The following is an 18,133-nucleotide window of genomic DNA, read 5'->3' as shown; positions in this document are numbered from 1 at the left end:
CTTAAAAGAATTTCGTCTCCGAAATTTAAAATTACTTACTAAACTGAAATACTAGAAAATAGGAAGAAGAATATATGTATAAAGAGAAATCAAGTCCAAATAATTACATCATATTAAAATTTGATTAATTTTTTTTTCAGTTACATATATTCTATATGATAAATTTCTATTTTAAATCAAGTCCAAATAATTACATCATATTAAAATTTGATTATTTTTTTTTTCAGTTACATATATTATATATGATAAATTTCTATTTTAAATCAAATCCAAATAATTACATCATATTAAAATTTGATTATTTTTTTTTCAGTTACATATATTATATATGATTAATTTCTATTTTAAATCAAGTCCAAATAATTACATCATACTAAAATTTGATTAATTTCTTTTCAAGTATCTACTTTTGAACTACTCACCACGTTCATTCTATGTGATGCTAAGTCACTCATGTATCTTACCATACAATGTATAAAGTGTAAAATATTGTACTAATTCATTATATATAAATGATTATGGTGTGTTTAAACTTATTTTATTAATTACTACATATTTTCTACACTTACAATGTTTGCCAGCTTGCTATATAATCAACTTAAATCTGTTAAATCCATCATGCAATGCATTTCCTTCCAATTTTTTGTGATAAACTAATAGATAATTGACTAAATAAACATCCTGCAAAGTTTCAATAAAAATTTCCAAGTTTTTCTTACAATTTCCGTGGTTTCCATGTAATTTTTATCGATATCGATATTTTACCGATATTTCCATCGATATTTCCGTGTTTTCGGACTACCGATATTTCCGATATCACCGATATTTTCTTCCTTGTTCAGGATACGAATGATTAGTATTATTAGTTGACCTGAGTTGGCCGTTAACCCCTGGTTCCCTACTAAAAGGGAAGCCTCGCATTTTCTTTCTCAAGCCAAGTGGAAAGAAGGGGATGAAGTTATTTGAATTTTTGAAATTTAATTCAACGGTTAAAAATAAAGATTTATTTTAAAAATTATATTAATTTTAACTGTTGAATTAAATTTTAAAAATCTGAATCACTTGATCCGTCAATTTGGTATAAAAGATTTAGAGATAATCTATTTCCAGTAGAAAAATCCGTATGATGGGGTCACTCTTGTGCACGCCTAACCTGTTACTCGTCCACCTGTCAAGTGAGACTAGCTTAATTTGTATATTTCAACATTTCTGTATCGTCCGCACTCCACGACCCCACACACACACGAGTCGCAGACGTATTCAATATTCATGTCTCTTTCGTTTCCTTGGAAAAACCTTTCCCTTTCTTTTACTCTGTTTTTTACTCCTCCTTTTTAACTTTTCTTAGAATATCATCAAATTTCAGTCCTTTATTTCTCTTTAAATTGCAGGCTCCTCCTTTCATGGACTCTCTCAGTAGTTAGTCGTACTCGTATTATATATTCCACACTACTACCACCACAGGCAGGCAGACAGGCAGGCAGGATTCCAATACATAACGATTGTACAATAGTATTAGTAGTAAGATGGGGGGTCTAGACACTCAGAGGCCGTATCAACTTGAAGAAGATGATAACGATCGTCATCATCATAACATAAATTCATCACCATCATCAGGAGATGCGGAGCTGGATTCCCAGCACCAGACTATGACAACGAACAAGAAGAAGAACAAGTACGTGGTGGTGGAAGACGATGACGATGACACGGCAAAGGAAGAATTACTGTCGGTGGAGAAGTTGTTCGAGAACCAACCAGTGCCGTCATGGCGGGAGCAGCTCACGTTCAGAGCCTTCTTCATAAGCTTCGTCCTCAGCATCCTCTTCAGCGTCATCGTCATGAAGCTCAACCTCACCACCGGTATTATCCCCTCTCTCAACGTCTCTGCGGGTCTCTTGGGCTTCTTCTTTGTCAGGACTTGGACCAAGTTCCTCGAGAGGTGCGGCCTCCTCAACCAGCCCTTCACCAGGCAGGAGAACACCGTCATCCAGACCTGCGTCGTTGCCTCCTCCGGGATCGCCTTCAGCGGTGCGCTATTCTTTCATTATTCTTGATTTGCTAGTTTCATCAGATTAATATTCAATTCAGAACTAGATCCTCTGCCATCCATCCATCCGTGCGTCCATCTTAAGGATGAGATGAGACCGAGGGAAACTACCGTGCCCAACATCTTAAACTAATACTTCCATTATTTTGTTGATTTTCAATTATATATTTGCTTCTGTGACTGTCATGCTGGCTAATCTTCTTGGAAGAACCTGAGTGTTTTTTCTATTAGGAAACAGGAAAATTATTAAAACGAACCAGACAACCATGTTCATGACATAAATACATCACTAATATATATACAGAGTACAAGTATTTGTTTCATTTGTTTTTTTTTTTTTTTTTAACTTTCGGGGATTAAGCAGTTAGGCCGTCACAAGTTTACTTGATTACTATTTGATGTATATGTAATTAAATAGTAGGACCTTTTTTACCAGAGGAGATCAAGAAAAGGGGGGAATCTGATTAGTTGTCAAATGTTAGGCAACTCAACCCCATGAGGATACACAGGCGAAGATTTTCCAACAGATCAGCTAGTTGTTCGTTATACTGGTGGCGGTATCAAGGGTTTGTTGGCTGTGCGTTATTCTCTCCAAACCATGTCAGCTCTTATGTTGAGATTGGTCATGGAGATTGTTTACCTATATTTGACGCCACACCCCCAGTCTTGTAAATCTTCTCTTTTTAATAATATATATCGTTTCTTCTAAAAAATAATGAAGAGCTAGCTAATAAGCCACTGTTAAAACTGGATCCATCACTGCTAGAGGACTGAAAATCTTCCATTGTTGAATTCAGTGTGCTGCCAGTATTAAGAGATGCCACAACTTTGCTGTGGCCCGAAAGGTTGGACACAGAGGAGTCATGGATTGTGTGGCTGTGTTGCGTACTAGGATGCATCCTGCTATATATTCCTAGTGTTAAATTCCTTCCGTTTGATTATGTATTGATATGTTATGTACAAACTGACCACAGGAGGGTTTGGGAGCTATCTGTTTGGAATGAGCGAACGCATTGCCCAGCAATCCAAAGACAGGAGTGACACAAAAGATCCAGGATTACTCTGGATCATTGGCTTTCTCTTTGTTGTTAGCTTTCTGGGCCTCTTCTCAGTCGTGCCTCTCCGAAAGGTACACTAGCTACTAGACACACACACGCATGCGCGCGCGCACCCACCCACTCAATGCATTCCATTTCCTATCATAAGATAGAATCCATTATGTATAGTTCGCAAATAGAGAAAAGAGCATTGCCGGGCAGTGTATATCAAAGTTTAATGTATACATGTTCATTGACATATATGGTTGGTAATTTCAGATCATGATCATAGACTTCAAATTGACATATCCAAGTGGCACTGCAACTGCTTACCTTATCAACAGTTTCCACACTCCCGAAGGAGTCAAGCTAGCCAAGTAAGGCACCATCAAACCTCATTCCTATATACACACCCGTACATTTTATGACTAATACATACGTCTTCAAAATCAACATAACATGAGGTGAAAGTTGTGTCTCTCTAAACTCTAATGACTCTATTCTACTCTTTTAATTAGGAAACAAGTAAGGGAGTTGGGCAAGTTCTTCTCCTTCAGTTTTTTGTGGGGGTTCTTTCAGTGGTTCTATACTGCCGGAGACAATTGTGGATTTGCAAGCTTCCCTTCACTTGGCCTCAAAGCATATCAGAATAAGTAATACTTATATACCACCCCTGCCCCATCCTTAATTGGTTTTCTTATTTGCGTACGATGATATGAATAAATGTTCAGTTCTGGTTATTAATCATACGTGCTCCTGAATTGGAATTGCATTCGCAGGTTCTTCTTTGATTTCTCGGCAACATATGTTGGAGTGGGGATGATTTGCCCCTACAATGTGAACATATCAGTTCTTCTTGGAGGCATTCTTTCCTGGGGATTAATGTGGCCTCTCATAGAAACCAGGAGTGGTGATTGGTACGATAAAGAGCTCAGCCCAAAAAGCATGAATGGCCTTCAAGGTTACAAGGTGATCGGTTTTCCAGCTCAAGAAAAAACCTTAATTAATAATAATATTCTTCCAATGCATATATGTAAGGATGTGTGTCAATGGAACTTATCATGTACTTGTTTAAATAGGTCTTCATTGCCATTGCCCTGATCCTTGGTGATGGGCTATACAACTTCGTGAAGGTGCTAAGTCGAACCCTCATTGCCTTACAATCTCAACTCCGAAGCAAAGATGCGAGCGGCATCCTCCCTGTTAAGAAACATCAAGGCTCTCCAGATGTGAGCTCTGAGCTGTCTTATGATGACCAGCGGCGGACCCAGCTGTTTCTTAAAGACCAAATCCCAGCGTGGATAGCTGTTGGAGGGTATGTTGTGTTTGCTGCAATCTCAATTGCCACTGTGCCGCACATATTTCCCCAACTCAAGTGGTACTATATATTGGTTATCTACCTCTTTGCACCCACGTTGGCTTTCTGTAATGCATACGGTTGTGGCCTCACTGACTGGTCCCTGGCATCCACTTACGGTAAGGTGGCCATCTTCACGATTGGGGCATGGGCCGGTTCTGCACATGGTGGTGTTCTTGCTGGACTAGCAGCATGTGGAGTTATGATGAACATTGTGTCGACAGCCTCTGATCTAACCCAGGATTTCAAGACCGGCTACCTAACCTTGGCTTCCCCTCGGTCCATGTTTGTGAGCCAAGTCGTTGGGACAGCAATGGGTTGTGTAGTTTCTCCTTGTGTGTTTTGGCTCTTCTACAAGGCCTTCAGTGACCTCGGAATACCTGAAAGTGCGTATCCATCTCCCTTTGCTGTTGTGTACCGTAACATAGCTGTCTTGGCGGTAGAAGGTGTAAAATCTCTACCCAAGAACTGCCTCTTGCTTTGTGGCATCTTCTTTGGGGCGGCCATTGCCATAAACGTGCTCAAGGATTGCCTTGGTAAAAAGAGGGGACGCTTTGTTCCACTACCAATGGCAATGGCAATCCCTTTCTATCTAGGGTCGTATTTTGCGATCGACATGTGCATTGGGAGCTTGATAGTGTTTTTGTGGGGAAGGGTAAACAAAGCCAAGGCAGACGCTTTTGTCCCTGCCGTAGCTTCTGGTTTGATTTGCGGGGACGGTACTTGGACTTTGCCTGCTTCAATACTCGCTCTTGCCGGGGTTCAGCCGCCAATTTGCATGAAGTTTTTGTCAAGCTCACAAAACACTAGAGTTGATGCATTCATAGCTGGTAAAGCGCGCTAATTAAGTTCATCCCCATCCCCATGCCTCCCCCTATGCATGATATCATATATGTGTATGTATATATATGAATCATCTGTACAAGTCTTTGGAAGGAAGGTTTGCATCGAATTTGCTTATGGAACAATCAAATATTATCTCCCAATCATCTAAAAACTTAATCCTGGTTGGTGGACCACATATATGGTGCCGCTGCGTCAATTCTCGTCAACTGGTAAATGTTCATCATGGTGGATCCAACTCTTTATTTTTTATTTTTTGTTACTTGTATATTTGTAGCTCAGTAAATGGTAAAAACCGCTTTCAAATGCCTTGTCTAGTTTTCTTTACTTTAATGCTCAACTTATGATTACATGGAGCAATGATCCCTTAATTTTAGTTCCTGAACCACAACTCGGAATTGGACCCACGTCCAGAAGCCAATGCTTCAACTTTCCCCAATATAAGGCAAGGCCTATCCAAATCATCAAGAACACTCTACTTAAAAGTGACGACGCTACATCAAAATAATAATGTTTGATGCGAGTGAAAATTGCAATACATGGCAACGTGTCAATTTGTGAGACCACTGACCTCAAGCAGCCCAATCTTCATCACTAAGATCCGTATCCTACACAAAGCATAAACTCAAGAAATCATTATTTTCGACAGTAATTAAGGTTAACTTCCAGTCAACATGGAAATGTTATTACTAGAGCGCTGCATCCAAAATCATTATCAGTTTAAAAAAAAAATCATGGCAATTTCAATGATCAGCGCCCAAAATGCCAAGGCACCAGATATGCCATCACCAATCACGCATCTTAATTTCAAGGAATTGCACCAAAAAATTAAAAAATCCATATCCATGACACTATAATTAAAATTTTAAATAAAGTAGGAATTACCTGCGATTCTGAGGTGCTTTCTTCAATATCATCCTCTTCAACCTACATGTTTATGCACACCTCAACACTTCAGAAAGTAGAATGTAATAATTACTTAAACAACAATCTTACCACATAAAAGGTAATCGAGCATTAACAAGTTAAGAGAGCAAATCTCTAGAATTGTAATTGGATAATCATGTTTTTGAAAAAGGAAGCACAAAAATACAAAATCTTACTTTTACACTGAGAAATACATTTTAATTTAGAGTAAAAGCTTTGATAACAATTACAACAACAACAACAACAACAAAGCCTTTTCCCACTAAGTGGGGTCGGCCATATGAATCCTAGAACGCCATTGCGCTCGGTTTTGTGTCATGTCCTCCGTTAGATCCAAGTAATCAAGTCTTTTCTTAGGGTCTCTTCCAAAGTTTTCCTAGGTCTTCCTCTACCCCTTCGGCCCTGAACTTCTGTCCCGTAGTCACATTTTCGAACCGGAGCGTCAGTAGGCCTTCTTTGCACATGTCCAAACCACCGGAACCGATTTTCTCTCATATTTCCTTCAATTTTGGCTACTCCTACTTTACCTTGGATATCCTCATTCCCAATCTTATCCTTTCTCGTGTGCCCATACATCCCACGAAGCATCCTCATCTCCGCTACACCCATTTTGTGTACGTGTTGATGCTTCACCGCCCAACATTCTGTGCCATACAACATCGTTGGCCTTATTGCCGTCCTATAAAATTTTCCCTTGAGCTTCAGTGGCCTACGACGATCACACAACACGCCGGATACACTCATCCATCCAGCTTGTATTCTATGGTTGAGATCTCCATCTAATTCTCCGTTCTCTTGCAAGATAGATCCTAGGTAGCGAAAACGGTCACTTTTTGTGATCTTCGCTAGATTGCTCCGGTCATTAGTGTGGATAAGTATATAAATGGATAGAGATAGGAAAGCAAACACAAGATGTACGTGATTCACCCAGATTGGCTACGTCCACGGAATAGAGGAGTTCTCATTAATTGTGAAGGGTTTACACAAGTACATAGGTTCAAGCTCTCCTTTAGGGAGTACAAGTGAATGATTTAGTACAAATGACATTAGGAAATATTGTGGGAGAATGATCTCGTAACCACGAAACTTCTAAGTCCCGGAGTGTGGTATCGGCTTGACTTTCCTTATCTGTCTCATAGGTACATGTGGAATCTTCTCTGGAAGTACTCTTCCTCCATCCAGGGGTGGTATCTGTAACTTGTGGAGATGCACAAGGTAATGTATCAATGTCACTTGAAGCTTACTTGTAGTTTCAGGCTTGGTCAAGCGCGATACACACCATGTAGTAGGAGTCTCCCAAGTCGCCGAGCTAGGGGATCTGCTGAAAGAGGTAACAGACAAGGTAAGCAATCAGAGCTCCGGCTGATTGTTCACATTCTCCCTATCTTGCAGGCAGCATGAAGGATAAAAAAAAGGTCGTACCCAGTGCACAAGGCTCCCGCTTTACGCAGGGTCTGGGAGAGGTGAATGTCAGCATGAAGGATAAAGAGAAGAAAAATGAGAAGAGATGATATGGGATACTTTTGCTTTTGAAGAAGTAACTTTCCACAGGCTTATTCTTGAACTGGGCTGGAGGGTTTTCTGGTTTCCTCCAAAGTATAAGGCCGACTGAAGAATTTGAGGGTCAAAACAAGTCCATCAAATCTAGAGTACGTTCGACCCTACTGATATGGGATACTTTTGCTTTTGACAGAGTAGTGGATGTATCGGCACGTGTGCTGTTACGCTTGTCTCCACATGCTTCCTTGTATCCTTCTCACTTGCTCTATCTGTTCCTCAGGCAGATGCGGTATCTTCCCTGTAAGCATAAGATGTTGAAGATGAGTACTCGAGAGCAATGCCAGGTAAGTAATCAAGTAAGGGGTTCCAGGCAGTCAGTTCCTGACTGGAAGCTTGATTCCAAGTGCTGACTGATTGCTCTCTTTCTCCTTGTCTTGCAGGTAAGAACAAGGCCAAAGGAAAAGACAGGGAAAAAGCATGATATGGGATACTCTTGCTTTTAACCCTGATGATATGAGATATTCTTGCTCTAGTATAGCTTGTTTACAGAGGTATTATCGGGGGGAAAGAAAGCTGAATATTTCGAAAGGCTTCGTTGGGAATGCCCTCTCAAATAAGAGGAAGGGTTGAGCATTTTTGCAGGTCTGCCTGTCCGTTGGGGATGGAGGTCGACATATATAGGAGTCTCCCTAACATCAAGTAATAATGCTATTCCTTTACCCTGCTTGGTCATAGCACGGTAGTGGGAGCTGCCAGCTTCACAAGTTTTAACTCTGTCAGAGCACTTTGAAAAAGTGATATGTGGTATCTGGAAAGCTGATGTTGCGTGTGAAGATTACAGACAAGCTTTATCCAAGGAGATCCGGCTCTTGAAGTTGGGAAAGTGGTGCCTCTTCGGTTTTCGAACAAGCAATCCTGTCGGGGATCTGACTCTCGAGATTCGGAAAACGATGCCTCTTCGATTTTTGAGAAAGCAATCATGCTGGGGGTCTGGCTCTCGAGATTCGGAGAGCGGTGTCTTCGATTTTTGAGAAAGTAATCATGTTGGGAGTTGGGAGTGTTTTCTCGAATATGAGTAAAGGTTGGGCATGTTTGCTAGTCTACCTTGCCACGAAGCACAGAGGTTGACACACAGGGACTTTCCAATTATCCAGCAGTGGTACTGTTCCTTTACCCTCTCTTCGATTTTTGAGAAAGTAATCATGTTAGGAGTCTGGCTCTCGAGATTCGGAGGGCGGTGCCTCTTCGATTTTGGAGCAAGCAATCTTGTTGGGGGTGTTTTCTCGAATGTGAGTAAAGGTTGGGCATGTTTGCTAGTCTACCTTGCCACGAAGCACAGAGGATGACACACAGGGACTTTCAAATTATCCAGCAGTGGTACTGTTCCTTTACCCTCTCTTCGATTTTTGAGAAAGTAATCATGTTGGGAGTCTGGCTCTCGAGATTCGGAGGGCGATGCCTCTTCGATTTTGGGGCAAGCAATCTTGTTGGGAGTGTTTTCTCGAATGTGAGTAAAGGTTGGGCATGTTTGCTAGTCTACCTTGCCATGAAGCACAGAGGTTGACACACCGGGACTTTCCAATTATCCAGCAGTGGTACTGTTCCTTTACCCTTGTGGGTAATAATATGGTAGCTAGGCCGTCAAAATTTATGTGTCTAAACTTTGTTAGTGTTGTTTCTTTGCTATTCTTTTACCCTTCTTGGTCAGAGCGATGTAGTGAGAGTTGCAAGCTTCACGTGTCTCGACTTTGTCAGAGAACTTTGGCAAAGTTATATGTGGTACCCATGAGCTACTGTTGCGTGTGGGAAGTGGGTGATTGAACAGTACGATTCATGTGCTTTCTACTTCGCCAGAAATCTTCGACAGAATGCCCATAATTTCCGCAAAGCTGAGTGTGCGTGTGATAGGTGCTGACAGGGCTGGAAAAGTAGTCTCAACTTTGTCAGAGAACTTTGGCAAAGTTATATGTGGTACCCATGAGCTACTGTTGCGTGTGGGAAGTGGGTGATTGAACAGTACGATTCATGTGCTTTCTACTTCGCCAGAAATCTTCGACAGAATGCCCATAATTTCCGCAAAGCTGAGTGTGCGTGTGACAGGTGCTGACAAGGCTGGAAAAGTAGGTGCCTCTTCGATTTCTGAGATCGACCCTCGTGGTCTCTGAGCAGCCCAGCTTTTGAGAAAGCAAACCTCTTCGATTTCTGAGATCGGCCCTCGTGGTCTCTGAACAGCCCAGCTTTTGAGAAAGCAAACCTCTTCGATTTCTGAGATCGGCCTTCGTGGTCTTTGAGCAGCCCAGCTTTTGAGAAAGCAAACGCCTCTTCGATTTCTGAGATCGACCCTCGTGGTCTCTGAGCAGCCCAGCTTTTGAGAAAGCAAACGCCTCTTCGATTTCTGAAGCTTCGTCGAGTGCAGATTTTTATAGAGGCTGACATTAAGTTCCAAAGCACACTTGAATATCCACCAGTAGAAGCTCCATTCTTGCACTTCTAAGATCTTGATTTGTCCGACCTCTTCTCTCTTCTACACCTTTGAAAATGTCTGGCCCCTCCGACCGTCGTTTTGACTTGAACCTTGTTGAAGAGGCAGCCCCGCCTTCTCCAGACAACATATGGCGCCCATCCTTCATCTCCCCTACTGGTCCTCTTACCGTTGGGGATTCCGTGATGAAGAATGATATGACCGCTGCGGTAGTGGCCAGGAACCTTCTCACTCCCAAAGATAACAGACTACTTTCCAAACGGTCTGATGAGTTGGCTGTTAAGGATTCTCTGGCTCTTAGTGTTCAGTGTGCAGGTTCTGTGTCTAATATGGCCCAACGCCTATTTGCTCGAACCCGCCAAGTTGAATCATTGGCGGCTGAAGTGATGAGTCTCAAACAGGAGATTAGAGGGCTCAAGCATGAGAATAAACAGTTGCACCGGCTCGCACATGACTATGCTACAAACATGAAGAGGAAGCTTGACCAGATGAAGGAATCTGATGGTCAGGTTTTACTTGATCATCAGAGATTTGTGGGTTTGTTCCAAAGGCATTTATTGCCTTCGTCTTCTGGGGCTGTACCGCGTAATGAAGCTCCAAATGATCAACCTCTGATGCCTCCTCCTTCTAGGGTTCTGTCCAGTACTGAGGCTCCGAATGATCCCCCTCCGGTGCCTTCTCTTTCTGGGGCTCTACCGACTGCCGAGACTTCTCCTAAGCAACCTTTGTGAAGGCTCCCTCTTGTTTGTTTATTTTGACTCAAGTATATGTACATATTTGTAATTTATCGGGGATATCAATAAATAAGCTTTCCTTCATTTCAACGTATTGTGTTAAATCACCAAAGCCTTCTTCGCTAAGTTCTTTGAATTTTCTTTTGTTGAAGCTTGTATGTTGGAGCTTTGTGAGTGGAGCATGTAGGTTGAGGTAGTGTTTCCTTAATTTCCCGAGCGAGGACAACTTCTCGGTTGGAGACTTGGAAAATCCAAGTCACTGAGTGGGATCGGCTATATGAATCTTAGAACGCCATTGTGTTCTGTCCTGTGTCATGTCCTCCGTTAGATCCAAGTACTCTAAGTCTTTTCTTAGGGTCTCTCTCAAAGTTTTCCTGGGTCTTCCTCTACCCCTTCGGCCCTGAACCTCTGTCCCATAGTCGCATCTTCTAATCGGAGCGTCAATAGGCCTTCTTTGCACATGTCCAAACCACCGTAACCGATTTTCTCTCATCTTTCCTTCAATTTCGGCTACTCCTACTTTACCCCGGATATCCTCATTCCTAATCTTATCCTTTCTCGTGTGCCCACACATCCAACGAAGCATCCTCATCTCCGCTACACCCATTTTGTGTACGTGTTGATGCTTCACCGCCCAACATTCTGTGCCATACAGCATCGCCGGCCTTATTGTCGTCCTATAAAATTTTCCCTTGAGCTTCAGTGGCATACGGCGGTCACACAACACGCCGGATGCACTCTTCCACTTCATCCATCCAACTTGTATTCTATGGTTGAGATCTCCATCTAATTCTCCGTTCTTTTGCAAGATAGATCCTAGGTAACGAAAACGGTCGCTCTTTGGTATTTCTTGATCTCCGATCCTCACCCCTAACTCATTTTGGCCTCCATTTGCACTAAACTTGCACTCCATATATTCTGTCTTTGATCGGCTTAGGCGAAGACCTTTAGATTCCAACACTTCTCTCCAAAGGTTAAGCTTTGCATTTACCCCTTCTTGAGTTTCATCTATCAACACTATATCGTCTGCGAAAAGCATACACCAAGGAATATCATCTTGAATATGTCCTGTTAACTCATCCATTACCAACGCAAAAAGGTAAGGACTTAAGGATGAGCCTTGATGTAATCCTACAGTTATGGGAAAGCTTTCGGTTTGTCCTTCATGAGTTCTTACGGCAGTCTTTGCTCCTTCATACATATCCTGTATAGCTTGGATATATGCTACTCGTACTCCTTTCTTCTCTAAAATCCTCCAAAGAATGTCTCTTGGGACCCTATCATACGCTTTTTCCAAATCTATAAAGACCATGTGTAAATCCTTTTTCCCATCTCTATATCTTTCCATCAATCTTCGTAAGAGATAGATTGCCTCCATGGTTGAGCGCCCTGGCATGAACCCGAATTGGTTGTCCGAAACCCGTGTCTCTTGCCTCAATCTATGCTCAATGACTCTCTCCCAGAGCTTCATTGTATGACTCATTAGCTTAATACCCCTATAGTTCATGCAATTTTGTACATCGCCCTTATTCTTGTAGATAGGCACCAAAGTGCTCGTTCGCCACTCATTTGGCATCTTCTTCGTTTTCAAAATCCTATTGAAAAGGTCAGTGAGCCATGTTATACCTGTCTCTCCCAAAACTTTCCACACTTCGATTGGTATATCGTCTGGGCCTACTGCTTTTCTATGCTTCATCTTCTTCAAAGCTACAACCACTTCTTCCTTCCGGATTCTACGATAAAAAGAGTAGTTTCTACACTCTTCTGAGTTACTCAACTCCCCTAAAGAAGCACTCCTTTCATGTCCTTCATTGAAAAGATTATGAAAATAACCTTTCCATCTGTCTTTAACCGCGTTCTCTGTAGCAAGAACCTTTCCATCCTCATCCTTGATGCACCTCACTTGGTTTAGGTCCCTTGTCTTCTTTTCCCTTGCTCTAGCTAGTTTATAGATATCCAACTCTCCTTCTTTGGTATCTAGTCGTTTATACATATCGTCATAAAATAAAAGGGAAACAATAATGGCCACAGTACAAAAAGAATCACCCCAGACACAAACGTACCTCATTTTTTTTCTTCTTTGCCAGGCTTTTGCCTCCTACAGAAACACAGACGTCATAAGTGCTAACTTTCCCACATGTAGATGCATGCATAAGAGAAACAAATAATAAAAATAGAAAAAGGTAACTATCCGGGAGATGTATAATAATAGAAAAGAGGTTGCAATTCCATAAATATTTAATAAACTAGATCAAATTATACAGTCAAAACCATATCACATCCGATGCCACTCTAATCTGACATAGTGTTGCTAACGAGCAAACAATGATGAAGATGTGAGCACAGAGGCCTGAAGGAAACAACAGCTGTTTAACTCTACCTTTATCACTGCTCACATTATCATGAGAACTCCCAACTAATGAAAACAATTACTCCTGTATGCAGCACTGAACAAGGTGAAGTTGTAGTTTTGGGCAGCACTCAACAACCCCACCATCACTAAAAATTAATTGAGCAATAAAAGACGGAAAAAGATCATGCACCTCATCAGATAACAAACATTTACTATTCCCAGATAGGACGTCAAGAACTCCGCATTTCATAAGTTCATAAACACACAATCAGTAGACTAAACTGTAATCTATACCACTCTTACCAAACTTGACTAAAATGGTTATATGAATCTCCCTCCTCCTAACTCCTAAGCATACTGATAAGTTCATAAACATGTAATCACCTCTTCATCAAATAATTTATCTCCTCGAGTATACTGACAAGTATATATTTATTAGCTACCATAATGGGCACAGAGAGAGAGAGAGAGAGAGAGAGAGAGAGAGAGAGAGAGACCCGCATCCTTTTCCTTGGCAGTTTTTGCCTTTTTCCTGGGTCCTGCATCCTGCAACAACAACAAACTAGGTCAGCTACAACACTCCGATGCAAAGCAGTCATGGCGAAGACAAGGATAAAATCAGCTAGAATTGTAGTTTGAAATGGCAGGGAGAAGGGGGAAGGAGCATTAAGAACAAAATGTAACCAGATTAACCTTCTTCCTTGAATCAGTTTGGTGCGGCTTCTGGCCAGAATCTGGAAAACATCAACATCACTCACTATTCTGAGTACTCAAATCCCAATATTTTCATAATAAGCGTAATTTGGAAGAATTAACAACCTTTGGGAGATGCACGTTTCCTTGGGCCTTTTGGTGTTTTATGAACCTGTGAAGAGGGAAGCTGTACTTGACTTTGCATGCTGGAGTCCACTTTCTGCAACACATTGAAAATTTTCAGAGCATTGTAAGCATTAAGAGGAAAAAGAAGGAAAATTCTGATAAAGGGAATAGAAGGAAAATTCTGATAAAGGGAAGGAAAATGGCAATGCATGATGCAATGTTCTCTTTTTGACATGCCAAGAATCATCAAGTTCACTCTGATTAGCTGTTTCATTTTGGTTTTCAGTTACATGCTTCGTGGTAGTTCTGAAACATACCCTAGCTACATAACAAGTACTCGCAAATCATAATCCTAAGAATAAAAGTTTAAAAAAAAAAATAGACTTACCTTCTTCTCCACTTTCTTAAACAATGTAGATATAGTAGTTTGAATGAGCGAACCATGATTGCTATGAGAGTCCTCTTTAGATGTAGTCCCAGCAAAGGCAGAATGTGACTCTTTCTTTGATTTAGCTTCGGACAGAGAGGAATCTTCATTTTGCTTGGGAGTTTGAGCTCCTTTCATACGATCCTCATTATCAATGTCTGCATCTCCAAAGCTGAGATTGTCAGTCTGTATCTACCAGTTAAGGGAATCAGTTGCAATATAGCAAGCTGAGATGGAAGTTTGATACAAGGAGCATGGTAAACCTGAGTTCAAATTACGATATATATAATTAAAATGCTGGAGTTTACAAAATTAAGACAGTAAAATCTAGGATATTTCCACTACTGTGCTTCCCAGATGAAGAATCAAGTCTTCCAACTTTTTTATCTTCTCCTTCAGCTGAGGGGGTATCACTTTCAGCAGAATCATCTCCAGAAGAAGCTTCTCCAAACCTGAACAAAGTGACAGATCAAGGGTTGAAGCAAGATATGGGCACATCACAGGGCAGTAGGTGCTCATTTCTTTTATTAATATTCAATAAAAAGAAAATATATCAAAATGGTTAATTATCTATGCTACGTAAGTATGTAACTGAAGGTATCGCAAAATATCATGAAGACAAGTGTCTAATAGTTTACACAGTATTCATAGAGACTACACAACATTCCATGATAGACCATAGACTGAAAAGTAATGAATGCATTCATGTCTTCCACAAGCTACATGTGAAAGCACATTGGACATAAGGGCCCTTTGTAACTATTTGCAACATGTTTGATTGTTTTCTTTTTTCCTTGGAATGATAAAACTATACTACACAGAGGAACGTTAATTAGAAAGGCCTGAAAAGGAAAATATGGACATGTTGCTCAAATGAAAAATAAAATGTTGGTTTCATTACTATCCTTCAAAGATGGCCTCAGAACATATAAGGTATGTCTGTGTGTCTGTTTTCCTGTACAAATATGTATACCTATATATGTATCATAGGTTGCACACTTTGTTTTGCATGTATTTAATTTATGCAATTGCTGATTTCTTTATGAGAATATCTAATGAGTACAATAAAAGGCAATGCCAGTACTTGAATTTTTTTCCTGCAGTTCTTGCTGAATGTCGAACTGGTGTTGCCTTCATTAATTCATTGTTTTCTTCATCTGATAAATTATCTTCAACCTTGTTATGTGGGGAATACTCTTCAACATATGTAGTTTCATTTTTACTATCACTTTGCTTTTTGGCAGATGTTGAACCTGCGCCACCTTGAAAGTCGAACTCAGAGTGTTGTCCCTGAGACCAACAAATTCCGACAGTAGATCATCAGAAAGCAGCGATATGCACACCCTACAACATGTATAACCTATGTGAATAGAAACCAACCTCAGTCAATTCCTTAGGAAAATCAAGTTGGGCTTCCTCGGGATTCTCATCTTTTGTCCCAATCCACCAAGCATCGGAAAATACAATCTGGGACATGAAAAGCTACTGCTGATAAGCCTGATATAGATATGTAAAACATGCTTTCTGAACCTCAGTTTCATACAACAAGCACCCGACCTTAGACAAACAATAATATAAGTGTATATAACGGGTAGTGGCGCATGGGAAGTTCTGAGAACTGAGAAGCTTAGAAACATATTGTTCTCCAAATCAAAGGAGAGGAAATTTGTTGGAAAGGGGTCCTTCAAGGAATTACAAAACAAGAAGATTCCAGGTGGAAGTTGTATAAGACAATAACTCTAAAATCATTATGTACACATTTGCCTTTAGGAGTTACAACGTTTAGAATACAAGTTTTCAAGCATATCAGCTTTGCAATTCTTCTGCCTCATTCTCTACCAACAAATGGCTGATATGAAACTATCAACTCCCATTAACCCTATTTTTTTTCTTCTCATTTCTAGAAAATTGAAAGAATTGAAGTGATTATATCGAAAATCATTCGAGCAGGTCAATCCTCCTTGGTCAAATTCATATGATATTTTAGAGCAGTTGCACTGGTCATCAACCAAGCCTATGAACAAAATGATATATATGCATATATATACCAAAGCAGCAACTTGAAAATCAATGCGGTAAACAAAGTTGTACTTGTGCAGAGTTATAAAAAGGCACCGACCATATTATCGAAGTAGTCCTCGCACATGACACTCTTTCCACCCTTGGGGAACTGCATTGTCAGATACCTGTTCTTGGGGAACACAAGAGTCCCAAACAACTTCATCTGACCCTGAAAAGTGGAAACAGAAACAACTGAGACAAGTGGGAGAAAGAAAATCGGGGATGAAAGTAGTAGAGGTCACCGACCGACCAGAGGGAATTGGAGGTAGAGGACGGGGTTCTTGGTGTCCAAATCCTTGAGGTCGCCGATCTTACCACCTCCAATGGGGGCAAGGAGGCCAGGGAAGGAGAAGAGGAACTTGTTCTTCCGCTGAGATTTCTTCACAATGTCCTTGCCATGCTGCTTAAGGACACCGTTTGAAGGTGTGAGAGGCGCGCGGGGCTTTGCAGGGATCTCTGAGAGCTGGTTGTTGGAGAAGGCGAGGGCTTTGAGCCTCTTCCGCTGCGCGACCTCAGGTTCTGCCTCTGCCTCTGCCCCTTCATCATCTTCGTGTTTCCGCTTCTTCGATGACGAGGTCCGCGCCATTTTGATTCAACCGGACCGGAGACCACCAACCCTACCTCCTGTCTCTGTAGGGTTTTAAACCTCTCTCTCTAAAATGTCTATTGCACCCAACAGACCCGACCCAAGTATTGTCCTAGAGGCATAAAAGTTCTTGGAATAGGCAACCATGGATCATATCTTACTCGGATGTTCTTCCCCTCACCCACCCTCCAGCAGATCCCCGCTTTTAGCACTTCCCGGGATCTGCTTTCGAATACCTTCGTACAAATAAAAATGGGAATGGGCCTATCCGACTAATGCCTGCCTATGCCGATCCAGTGAGAAGCTCCGATAATATTTATTTTAACCAAAAATTATATTTTTACATTAAAAAATTAATCTTGTATTATTTATTTTACTTTTTATTTTGTCTTTAACGTTAAAACTCAAAGTTTTCAAATCATTTTCATTTGTTTTCCCTTCAATCTAATGAATTGTAATTTGTGCACAAAGTTGTGTGTGTTTAAGATTACCAAAAAGTTTTAAAATGAAGGAATTTTATTTTTTTAAATTTATAAATTTTCTTGTTTGGTTGATCTGAAAATACTATAGAACTTGAATAAGAAATTTTTTATTTTTGAACTCTCACTCATAAAAATTTGAAAATGACACCTATTTACATGAAATTTAAACTTGGGAATTGGAGATTCCAACTTCCAAGTTTTTTCTTTCACGTGAAACTTCTAAATTTCTATGTTTATGAATTCAAACAACGGAATTTGTGTATATCAATTTACAAATTATGCTTCTATCAAAATTTCATGTTTATTTTCTTCATCCAAACATAGTGTTATAGTCATATATAAAATTACTACAAAGGTTTTACTGACTTTTGAAAAAAAAAATTATTTTCTTTGAACATCCATAGGACTTTGAAAAAAAAACAATGTGGTAACCAAGAGTTTAATAAACTTCAGGGCTGTTAAATTTTTATAATTAATA

General features: G+C 40.5%; 2 protein-coding genes across 4 annotated transcripts; one reads left to right on the top strand and one right to left on the bottom strand.

Annotated features, from left to right (window-relative positions):
• Positions 1-1,336: 1,336 nt before the first annotated feature.
• LOC103455707 (probable metal-nicotianamine transporter YSL7) lies at positions 1,337-5,590 on the top strand. The gene is made up of 6 exons (XM_008395297.4): positions 1,337-2,028; positions 3,022-3,176; positions 3,364-3,461; positions 3,603-3,737; positions 3,864-4,053; positions 4,164-5,590. Exons 1-6 carry the CDS (start codon positions 1,527-1,529, stop codon positions 5,283-5,285), a joined length of 2,202 nt encoding a protein of 733 aa, XP_008393519.2. The 5' UTR covers positions 1,337-1,526; the 3' UTR covers positions 5,286-5,590.
• LOC103455740 (DNA-binding protein RHL1) lies at positions 5,584-17,455 on the bottom strand. Of its 3 annotated transcripts, none has more exons than XM_070812154.1 (13): positions 16,838-17,455; positions 16,646-16,756; positions 15,907-15,993; positions 15,611-15,816; positions 14,863-14,978; positions 14,488-14,714; positions 14,100-14,193; positions 13,965-14,014; positions 13,778-13,826; positions 12,991-13,025; positions 6,170-6,211; positions 5,856-5,892; positions 5,584-5,778 (listed from the first exon to the last, which is right to left on the bottom strand). In XM_070812154.1, the coding sequence occupies exons 1-12, from the start codon at positions 17,171-17,173 to the stop codon at positions 5,857-5,859; spliced, it is 1,389 nt and encodes a 462-aa protein (XP_070668255.1). In that variant the 5' UTR covers positions 17,174-17,455; the 3' UTR covers positions 5,584-5,778; position 5,856. The 3 variants fall into 3 exon arrangements, with proteins under 3 accessions (XP_070668255.1, XP_028948385.1, XP_028948386.1); XM_029092552.2 differs by having other exon boundaries at positions 5,584-5,736; XM_029092553.2 differs by having other exon boundaries at positions 5,584-5,736; positions 13,974-14,014.
• Positions 17,456-18,133: the final 678 nt, after the last annotated feature.

The sequence above is a fragment of the Malus domestica genome, chromosome 14 (genome assembly GCF_042453785.1).
Source record: "Malus domestica chromosome 14, GDT2T_hap1".
NCBI lineage: Eukaryota > Viridiplantae > Streptophyta > Magnoliopsida > Rosales > Rosaceae > Malus > Malus domestica.
This window is presented reverse-complemented; position numbering and strand designations above follow the sequence as displayed.

Bases quoted from the DNA above. Each gene is read 5' to 3' on its own strand.
- LOC103455707 (XM_008395297.4), top strand. From the start codon at position 1,527: ATGGGGGGTCTAGACACTCAGAGGCCGTATCAACTTGAAGAAGATGAT. The intron at 2,029-3,021 runs GTGCGCTATTCT...AACTGACCACAG, and splicing joins CTCCGGGATCGCCTTCAGCG to GAGGGTTTGGGAGCTATCTG. The intron at 4,054-4,163 runs GTGATCGGTTTT...TTGTTTAAATAG, and splicing joins ATGGCCTTCAAGGTTACAAG to GTCTTCATTGCCATTGCCCT.
- LOC103455740 (XM_070812154.1), bottom strand. From the start codon at position 17,173: ATGGCGCGGACCTCGTCATCGAAGAAGCGGAAACACGAAGATGATGAA. The intron at 14,194-14,487 runs GTAAGTCTATTT...AATGTGTTGCAG, and splicing joins TTAAGAAAGTGGAGAAGAAG to AAAGTGGACTCCAGCATGCA. The intron at 6,212-12,990 runs GTACGTTTGTGT...ATAAACATGTAG, and splicing joins CAAAGAAGAAAAAAAATGAG to GTTGAAGAGGATGATATTGA.